Source organism: Pristiophorus japonicus, chromosome 1 (assembly GCF_044704955.1).
Source record: "Pristiophorus japonicus isolate sPriJap1 chromosome 1, sPriJap1.hap1, whole genome shotgun sequence".
NCBI classification, from domain to species: domain Eukaryota; kingdom Metazoa; phylum Chordata; class Chondrichthyes; family Pristiophoridae; genus Pristiophorus; species Pristiophorus japonicus.
In genome coordinates, this window is record NC_091977.1 from 291621723 (window position 1) to 291632773 (window position 11051).

At 44.0% G+C, this 11051-nt stretch overlaps 1 protein-coding gene across 3 annotated transcripts in view; it reads left to right on the forward strand.

Annotated features, from left to right (window-relative positions):
- Positions 1-11051, forward strand: part of rttn (rotatin) — a 422229-nt gene that overhangs the window by 48914 nt on the left and 362264 nt on the right. For all 3 annotated transcript variants that reach the window (XM_070888469.1, XM_070888467.1, XM_070888468.1), the window contains exon 11: positions 8221-8391. In XM_070888469.1, the coding sequence (XP_070744570.1) occupies positions 8221-8391 (171 nt within the window). The remainder of the gene's footprint in view (positions 1-8220; positions 8392-11051) is intronic.

Consider the following 11051-nt stretch of genomic DNA (forward strand, 5'->3'; position numbering starts at 1 on the left):
GGACTGGAACATCGGGTCCTTCATTGAAACATCGTGGAAGCAAGTCATTCTCGTTCGAGGGACTGCCTATGACGATCGATGGGTGAATATTCTGGTTCTAACCAGTAGGGGGAAGCAGTAAATCAGTAATAGATCTATGTTGCAGTGACACTAATAATACACGAGCTTGCAATACCACTTTAATATGCAGGAAAAAGAAAGAGATATATTTCAGATTTCCAGCATCTGCTCTATTTTGCCTATGGACAAATTAATGCTAACTGTAAAATTCTTGTGACGCTGTCTGGTTGAAGCACTTAAGTAGGGTTGTGGTCTGCAGCTGTAGGAATCTTGCTCTGCAGGCATTTCAGGCTGACCATATCAAGTTTTTTCCATTACCTGTAGACAAAGAGCCATTAGTAATTTATTTATCAGGAAATTATTTGTTTGGGAAGTTGACAACAGGAAAGTTTCAAAGCAAGTTATTGGGTCGTCAACTAGCTTGTTCCTGTTATTGCAATTTACTTCAAGATGTGTCGGGCCAGTCGGACCCGAACATAAAGTTAAATTACTGAAAAAACAACTTCCATTTATATAGAAAAATATTCTAAGGTGCTTCGCATCTCACAAAAATGGATCCTAAGCTAAAGGAAATATTAGGTGGAGTGACCAAAAATGTTGTCGCAGAGGCATGTTTGAAGGAGAGTCTTGAAGTAGGTGGTGGAGAGGCAGAGGTCTTTAGGAAGGAAATTCCAGATCATGGGGCTTAGCAGGCTGAAGGCGCAGCTGCCCATGGTGGGTGGCAAAAGGAGGAATGGAAAGTTTGGCTGGGACTGTGGAGGGTTAGGTAATTGTAGGGCTCGAAGAGGTGACAGACATAGGGAAGGTGAGTTCATGAAGGGACTGCTGCGTCGGCGGCAGTCGGGAGCAGCGTCGGAGGTGCGTGGAGAGGCCTATAAAAGGCACAGCAGGGAGTCTGGGGCCCAGCGTCGGCGGCAGTCGGGAGCAGTGGAGAGGAGGTCCGTTGGTGAGGCCTATCAAAGGCACAGCAGGGAGTCCGGGGCCCAGCGTCGGCGGCAGTCGGGAGCAGCGTCGAGGAGGCCCATTGGTGAGGCCTATAAAAGGCACAGCAGGGAGTCCGGGGCCCAGCGTCGGCGGCAGTCGGGAGCAGCGTCGAGGAGGCCCATTGGTGAGGCCTATAAAAGGCACAGCAGGGAGCCCAGCGTCGGCGGCAGTCGGGAGCAGCGTCGAGGAGGTGCGTGGAGAGGCCTATAAAAGGCACAGCAGAGAGTCCGGGGCCCAGCGTAGAGGAGGTGCGTGGTGAGGCCTATAAAAGGCGTACTTATGCAGCTACAGGGAGAAGGCAAAAAAGAAGTAGAAAGAAACAAAAAGGTAACGTCACAGCCAAGGGGGTAAGTGATTGGCTGGTGATTGGTGAGTAGTTTTCTTTTTTCTCTTCTATAACAGTGAGTAAACTTTAGCATTGTTGTTGCTTATCTAAGGGTTAAGTCATGGCAGGACAGCTCGGTCACGTGTTATGCTCCTCCTGTACCATGTGGGAATTCAGGGACAACTCCAGTGTTCCTGACGACTAAGTGTGCGGGAAGTGTATCCGCCTCCAGCTCCTGACGGACCGCATTGCGGAGTTGGAGCTGAGGGTGGATTCACTCTGGAGCATCCACGATGCTGAGAATGACATGAGTAGCACGTGTAGCGAGTTGGTTGTACCGCAGGGAAAGAGTCCACAGCCAGATAGGGAATGGAAGACCAGCAGGAAGAGCAGTGCAAGGAAGGTAGTGCAGGGGTCCCCTGTGGTCATCCCCCTGCAAAACAGATACACTGCTTTGGGTACTGTTGGGGGGGATGACTGATCAGGGGAGGGCAGCAGCAGCCAAGTTCATGGCACCGTGGCTGGCTCTGTTGCACAGGAGGGCAGGAAAAAGAGTGGGAGAGCGATAGTGATAGGGGATTCAATTGTAAGGGGAATAGATAGGCGTTTCTGCGGCCGCAACCGAGACTTCAGGATGGTATGTTACCTCCCTGGTGCAAGGGTCAAGGATGTCTCGGAGCGGGTGCAGGACATTCTAAAAAGGGAGGGAGAACAGCCAGTTGACGTGGTGCACATTGGTACCAACGACATAGGTAAAAAAAAGGGATGAGGTTCTACAAAACGAATTTAAGGAGCTAGGAGCTAAATTTAAAAAGTAGGACCTCAAAAGTAGTAATCTCGGGATTGCTACCAGTGCCACATGCTAGTCAGAGTAGGAATCGCAGGATAGCGCAGATGAATACGTGGCTTGAGCAGTGGTGCAGCAGGGAGGGATTCAAATTCCTGGGGCATTGCAACCGGTTCTGGGGGAGGTGGGACCAGTACAAACCGGACGGTCTGCACCTGGGCAGAACCGGAACCAATGTCCAAGGGGAGAGTGTTTGCTAGTGCTGTTGGGGAGGAGTTAAACTAATATGGCAGGGGGATGGGAACCAATGCAGGGAGACAGAGGGAAACAAAAAGGAGACAAAAGCAAAAGACAGAAAGGAGATGAGGAAAAGTGGAGGGCAGAGAAACCCAAAGCAAAGAACAAAAAGGGCCATTGTACAGCAAAATTCTAAAAGGACAAAGGGTGTTAAAAAAACAAGCCTGAAGGCTTTGTGTCTTAATGCAAGGAGTATCCGCAATAAGGTGGATGAATTAACTGTGCAAATAGATTTAACAAATATGATGTGATTGGGATTACAGAGACGTGGCTCCAGGATGATCAGGGCTGGGAACTCAACATCCAGGGGTATTCAACATTCAGGAAGGATAGAATAAAAGGAAAAGGAGGTGGGGTAGCATTGCTGGTTAAGGAGGAGATTAATGCAATAGTTAAGAAGGACATTAGCTTGGATGATGTGGAATCTATATGGGTAGAGCTGCAGAACACCAAAGGGCAAAAAACGTTAGTGGGAGTTGTGTACATACCTCCAAACAGTAGTAGTGATGTTGGGGAGGGCATCAAACAGGAAATTAGGGGTGCATGCAATCAAGGTGCAGCAGTTATAATGGGTGATTTTAATATGCACATAGATTGGGCTAACCAAACTGGAAGCAATACGGTGGAGGAGGATTTCCTGGAGTGCATAAGGGATGGTTTTTTAGACCAATATGTCGAGGAACCAACTAGGGGGGAGGCCATCTTAGACTGGGTGTTGTGTAATGAGAGAGGATTAATGAGCAATCTCGTTGTGCGAGGCCCCTTGAGAAAGAGTGACCATAATATGGTGGAATTCTGCATTAGGATGGAGAATGAAACAGTTAATTCAGAGACCATGGTCCAGAACTTAAAGAAGGGTAACTTTGAAGGTATGAGGCATGAATTGGCTAAGATAGATTAGCGAATGATACTTAAGGGGTTGACTGTGGATGGGCAATGGCAGACATTTAGAGACCGCATGGATGAACTGCAACAATTGTACATTCCTGTCTGGTGTAAAAATAAAAAAGGGAAGGTGGCTCAACCGTGACTATCAAGGGAAATCAGGGATAGTATTAAAGCCAAGGAAGTGGCATACAAATTGGCCAGAAATAGCAGCGAACCCGGGGACTGGGAGAAATTTAGAACTCAGCAGAGGAGGACAAAGGGTTTGATTAGGATAGGGAAAATGGAGTACGAGAAGAAGCTTGCAGGGAACATTAAGACGGATTGCAAAAGTTTCTGTAGATATGTAAAGAGAAAAAGGTTAGTAAAGACAAACGTAGGTCCCCTGCAGTCAGAATCAGGGGAAGTCATAACGGGGAGCAGAGAAATGGCAGACCAATTGAACAAGTACTTTGGTTCAGTATTCACTAAGGAGGACACCAACAACCTTCTGGATATAAAAGGGGTCAGAGGGTCTAGTAAGGAGGAGGAACTGAGGGAAATCCTTATTAGTCGGGAAATTGTGTTGGGGAAATTGATGGGATTGAAGGCCGATAAATCCCCAGGGCCTGATGGACTGCATCCCAGAGTACTTAAGGAGGTGGCCTTGGAAATAGTGGATGCATTGATAGTCATTTTCCAACATTCCATTGACTCTGGATCAGTTCCTATGGAGTGGAGGGTCGCCAATGTAACCCCACTTTTTAAAAAAGGAGGGAGAGAGAAAACAGGGAATTATAGACCAGTCAGCCTGACATCGGTAGTGGGTAAAATGATGGAATCAATTATTAAGAATATCATAGCAGTGCATTTGGAAAGAGGTGACATGATAGGTCCAAGTCAGCATGGATTTGAGAAAGGGAAATCATGCTTGACAAATCTTCTGGAATTTTTTGAGGATGTTTCCAGTAGAGTGGACAAGGGAGAACCAGTTGATGTGGTGTATTTGGACTTTCAAAAGGCTTTCGACAAGGTCCCACACAAGAGATTAATGTGCAAAGTTAAAGCACATGGGATTGGGGGTTGTGTGCTGACATGGATTGAGAACTGGTTGTCAGACAGGAAGCAAAGAGTAGGAGTAAATGGGGACTTTTCAGAATGGCAGACAGTGACTAGTGGGGTACCACAAGGTTCTGTGCTGGGGCCCCAGCTGTTTACACTGTACATTAATGATTTGGACGAGGGGATTAAATGTAGTATCTCCAAATTTGCGGATGACACTAAGTTGGGTGGCAGTGAGAGCTGCGAGGAGGATGCTATGAGGCTGCAGAGCGACTTGGATAAGTTAGGTGAGTGGGCAAATGCATGGCAGATGAAGTATAATGTGGATAAATGTGAGGTTATCCACTTTGGTGGTTAAAAACAGAGAGACAGACTATTATCTGAATGGTGACAGATTAGGAAAAGGGGAGGTGCAACGAGACCTGGGTGTCATGGTACATCAGTCATTGAAGGTTGGCATGCAGGTACAGCAGGCGGTTAAGAAAGCAAATGGCATGTTGGCCTTCATAGCGAGGGGATTTGAGTACAGTTGCAGGGAGGTGTTGCTACAGTTGTACAGGGCCTTAGTGAGGCCACACCTGGAGTATTGTGTACAGTTTTGGTCTCCTAACCTGAGGAAGGACATTCTTGCTATTGAGGGAGTGCAGCGAAGGTTCACCAGACTGATTCCCGGGATGGCGGGACTGACCTATCAAGAAAGACTGGATCAACTGGGCTTGTATTCACTGGAGTTCAGAAGAATGAGAGGGGATCTCATAGAAACATTTAAAGTTCTGATGGGTTTAGACAGGTTAGATGCAGGAAGAATGTTCCCAATGTTGGGGAAGTCCAGAACCAGGGGACACAGTCTAAGGATAAGGGGTAAGCCATTTAGGACTGAGATGAGGAGAAACTTCCTCACCCAGAGAAGGGTGAACCTGTGGAATTATCTACCACAGAAAGTTGTTGAGGCCAATTCACTAAATATATTCAAAAAGGAGTTAGATGTTGTCCTTACTACTCGGGGGATCAAGGGGTATGGCGAGAAAGCAGGAATGGGTTACTGAAGTTGCATGTTCAGCCATGAACTCATTGAATGGCGGTGCAGGCTCAAAGGGCCGAATGGCCTACTCCACCTATTTTCTATGTTTCTATGATTGAAACACAAGGATGAAAATTTTAAATTGGCTCCCGGTCCCCCAAATTCTCCAATGTAGTTCAGGAAGGACAGGGGTAATAGAATGGGTCCAGGTGAATATCGGAACAGGAGTCGGACATTCAGCCTGCTCCGTCATTCAGTCAGATTATGGCAGATGTGCACCTCAACTCCATTTTTCTACCGTTGCTCCATATCCCTTGACACCATTATCGAACAAAAATCTTTCTAACTCAGTCTTGAAAGCTCTAATTGTACCAGCATCTGCAGTCTTTTTGGGAAGAGAGTTCCAAATTTCTTTGTGAAAAAAGTGCTTCCTGATTTTGCTCCTGCATGGCCTAGCTCTAATTTGAATGCCCCTCGTTCTTGATTTCTCCCACCAGAGGAAATAGTTTCTCCATATTTACCTTTTAATATTCAATCAGATCACACCTCATACAAGCCAAGTTTATGCAACCTGTCCTCCTAATTTAACCATCTCAGCCTCAGATCATTCTGGTGAATCTGCACTGCACCCCTCCATGGCCAGTATATCCTTCCTGAGGTGCGATGTCCAAAGCTGAGTGCAGTGCTCCAGATGGAGTCTGACCGAAGCTCTATACAACTGAAGCTTAACTTCCTCCCCTTTTGTATTCCAGCCCCCTTGAGATAAAAGCCAACATTCCATTAGCCTTTTTGATTCATTTTTGTCTGTCTTCTGGCTTTTAATGATTTACATAAGAAATAGGAGCAGGAGTCGGCCATACGGCCCCTCGAGCCATTTAATACGATCATGGCTGATCCGATCATGGACTCGGGTCCACTTCCCTGCCTGCTCCCCAAAACCCCTTATTCCCTTATCATTTAAGAAACTGTCTATCTCTGTCTTAAATTTATTCACTGTCCCTGCTTCCACAGCTCTCTGAGGCAACAAGTTCCATAGATTTACAACCCTCTGAAAGAAGAAATTCCTCCTCATCTCTTTTAAATGGGCGGCCCCTTATTCTAAGATGATGCCCCCTAGTTCTAGTCTGCCCCTTATTCTAAGATTGTGCCCCCTAGTTCTAGTCTGCCCCTTATTCTAAGATTATGCCCCCGAGTTCTAGTCTTCCCTATCATTGGAAACATCCTCTCTGCATCCACCTTGTCAAGGCCCCTCATAATCTTATACATTTCGAACTAGTAGCTTTGACTATCACCTTACCTAGCAGATTATTCCAATGATATATCACTCTGAGGGATGAAATGCTTTCACATTTATTATACCATATATCTATTGTCCGACTTAGTGAGATGGCTCGAACTTGGTTTCATTCTTACCTATTTGATAGTAGCCAAAGTAGCTCCAGCAATGGCTTCTCTTCTCACCCTCCTATTACTTCCAGATTCCTTCAATCTCCTCGGCCCCCTCCTCTTGCTCATCTACATGCTGTCCCTTGGCGACATCAACAGCAGATGCAGTCTGCTTCCATATGTATGCGAATGACACCCAACGCTCTTTATCCACCACCTCTCTCGACCCCATTCGTCAATGAGCTGCAATATCCTGCAATTAAACATTGAGGCTATCATCTTTGCCTCCGCCACAATCTCTGTACTCTTGCCATCAGTTCCATCCCTCTCCCAAGCCATTGTCTCAGACTGAACCAGACTGTTTCCAAACGCAGCTTCTGGCCCATATACGCTACATCACAAAGACTGTCCGCTTCCATCTACGCAGCATTGCTGCCTTTGCTCCTGCTGCAGCCCATCTGCAGCTGAAACTATCGGCCCTTCCTTTGTTACCTCCAGACTTGAATATTACCAAACTTTATTGCCTGGCCTCCTATCCTCCTCCATCCATAATCTTCAGCTCATCCAAAATTCTGCTGCCTGTACCTAGTTGAATTTTTTGAGAAGGTCACTGATTAGATAGATCAAGTAGTAATTGTGGATATTATCTATAAAGATTTCCAGAAGGCATTTCATAAGGTTCCACAGAAGAGATTATTGGCTAAAATGAGAGCACGGAATTGGAGGTAGCCTTTTGACTTGGGTTGGAAATTTATTGGGCGGTAAGAGACAGAGAATGGGGATAAAGGGTTGGTACTCTGATTGATAGGATGTGACAAGTGGTGTTCCTCAGAGATCTGTTCAGGGGCCTCAACTTTTCACCATATTTATAAATGACTTGGATGAAGAATTGTGTGTATTATCCAAGTTTACAGATGAGACTAAGTTGGGAGGGACGGGAAGTAGTGCAGATGAGAGCAGGAAGTTGCAAAGGGATATAGACAGATTAAGTCGACAAGATTATTGCAAATGGAATTCAATGTTGGCAAGTGTGAGGTCATTCACTTTGGACCCAAGAAAGATAAATCATAATATTTTCTATATGGTGAGAAACTAGGAACTGTATAAGGGCAAAGAGATTTAGGAGTCTAGTTCAAAATGTAGTTTATTAATTAGTTGGGTGAGTTGAAGTATGAAAGAATGAACTTCAATAGACCAAATGGCCTTTTCTCATCCGTGACTCTTATGTTCTTTCTTTCAGAATAAGGCATGTTTTTGAACAGTTAATAAATTATTATTTTGTTACTAAATGTTTAAATGGCAATTTCTCTTCTAGCACATATTAATATCTGTACATTATTAGATTTTTGTTTAAGTCCAGTTAAAGCCAGTGTTTATTGATTTATGGTATTTCAAATGAGCAGCTATAATGTTTTTTATCCCTGCTATTTACAGAAGGAAAACCTGATCGCAAGCTTGGATGCTTTAGGGGAAACTCTTGGCTATCACAATGCCAGCATTACTGCAGAGCAGTCAGAGGCTACTATAGTGCACCACCGAATGGCATTTGTCAGCATTGCATTGTTCACTGTCCGTCTGCTGCAAACAGTCCTCCCTGTGGAGAAGGTGAGATGCTGATCTTGTGCACGTTACAGAACAATCAGGGTCTTAATGGGTAATAATTTGCAGTTATTTCTACTAGATTCAGAGACTGGACCTAGTGTACATTTACCTATATTTACACCTGTGATTATATTTTTGTGTGTTCTAAATGACTATGGTTTAGGGCTATCATAGTTACTAATAACTCGGTATATTAATAATTGAAATATTGATCCTTGTTTCTGGGGTAAACTGGTAACTTTATTTTTTTTTATTTCTATGATTTCCTGTTAGGTGTTTTATAAGATTGCCATCTATGCCAACAATTCATCATGTAAAATGCCTAATATAACAGGCACTGGAACATGCAATAGAAATGGTTAGCCGAGCAAGGCTACAGCAATTGATGAGAATTTTGAAGGGATTTGCTTCGCTTAATATTGACAAGCTGTTTCCCTGAGGGTTAAAGACATGACCACGATTGTGGTGTAATTCACAAAGATAATCTGGAAAATACAGTCTGCATTGTTCCTTTTTAGTCTTGGTCTGTGTATAGGACATGGGACAAAATGTGAGTTTGCTCTTAATAATTCACAAACTTTCCTCTTTGAGTGAACCTTTGCAAATACGGACACAATCCATAAGCCTTTCTTTGCAAAACAGCCAGGAAACAGGGTCAGTAACTCAAAGGTGGGCATCATATCACTCACTACAGAAAAACTATTTTGAGAACTTGAAACAATACAGAATTCTCAAGAAGCTTGCCTCTTCAGTCTGAAGTTCCTTTGACACTCCAGCACATTGCGAATGGGATGAAATACTGTTGCTAAACTCTGCAAAGCGCCTCTATCTGCAGTGCAGTCAACAACTAAATGATTCGAAGCTCATCCTCAACATATAGAAGTTAAGCATGGCATCATTATCTGTATGTTTTAAGAAATAATGCCTGCTACCAAAAACCAAGCTCACTGAGTTGAGACTGAGAGTAGAATAAAATGGCATGTGATGCCTCCAGTGAATGTTAGTGATAAATGAGGCTTAAAGTTTAAAATCACATAGGTTAGCTCCTCCTGGTTACCTTCTGGGATCAGGCAATCTAAACAGGGACTGCTAATCTGTCGGAATTACTGGCGCACCAACCAAAATCAAGATTTTACATTATAACATTGTACATCACTCATGAAGGTTTGAGTTCCTCAGTTAGAAAACCATTAATCGAATTGAGCCTGATGTATTTTCTGTTTGTCAGCTGTGGTTCAGTGGGTAGCACTCTTGAGTCAGAAGGTGGTGGGTTCAAGTCCCACTCCAGGGACTTGAGCACATAAATCTCGGCTGACACTCCAGTACAGGGCTGAGGGAATACTTTACTGTCGGAGATGCCGTCTTTTGCATGAGACGTTAAAATGGGACCTCTTCTGCTCTCTCGGGTACTTATAAAAAAAATTCCATGGCACTATTTCGAAGAAGAGCAGGGGAGTTATTCCTGGTGTCCTGGACAATATTTATCCCTCAATCAGCATAACAAAAACAGATTATCTGGTCATTATCACATTGCTCTTTGTAGGAGCTTGCTTGTGCGCAAATTGGCTGGCGCATTTCCTATATTACAACAATGACGCCACTCCAAAAAGTACTTCATTGGCTGTAAAGCGTTTTAAGACGTCTGGTGGTCATGAAAGGCACTATAAAAATCCAAGTCGTCTTTCTTTGATGCTGTGCTTCTTTGGTATTGAAGGAAGAAGCAAAGTTTAGGACTAATTACTATTCAAAGTATTCCCCAATTTATCATAAAGTATGTAGTTGTGAAAATATATGCTACTTAATGGAAAATCTATCTTAAAGAAACTAACCATTTTGTGTCGTCTTCATTCTCCACTGTTTTGTGGTGTCCATTAGGAAGAGGGTCTGTGTGCAATCTGGAGCAGCTCCATTAATTTAATGGGGTTTGGCATTATAGATAGACTTGGGAATAACTCTGGAGCTACCTGACCTTGGGGAGATAAAAAAAACACATGGTTGGGCAGCTGAAGTCATCTTCGTCTATGATAAATTAGAGTTAAGATAAACCTCTGCACATATTATGCTCCTTCCCACGTGTACAGATGGAGTTGCAAAATCCCAGAAGTATGTTGTAGGGACCATGGCAGAGGAGCATAATTCTGCACATATTTCAGTCATTTTAAAAAAACAGGTGTACTTGTCGGGTGTGCTGTGTGAAATTATGAGAGCCAGCATGCAACCAAACTGACTCCTGGGCACCTATAGCAATCTCTGAATTCAAAATGTGAGAAAGCTCAAGTTTTCTGCTAATAACTTTCTATGCTGTTGCATTTCACAAAAACGAAATACAGCAAACAGACCTTCCTTCTCCCCAACGCCCCCGTCCCCGCCCAGTCCCAATCCAAAAATCATGTAGTCTCTGAGATTTGATCAAGAAAAATTCTTCCAAGTCTGATCCCAAACTGGCTTACTGTCAAAAACTGATATAAGATGCCACTCCTGCCCCTCCTAATAACAGACATCAGGTTGCAAGGGTGTGTGTTTAGTTACTGGTTAGCAGGTTGAGAACAGACATTTTATGTAGAACTACCCTAATGTGATAATAGTCTGATAAATGATCACACAAATGGAAATATTAGATTAGGTGCAATAGTTCCCAGTTTGTGCTGTGATGTCAAGGGGAG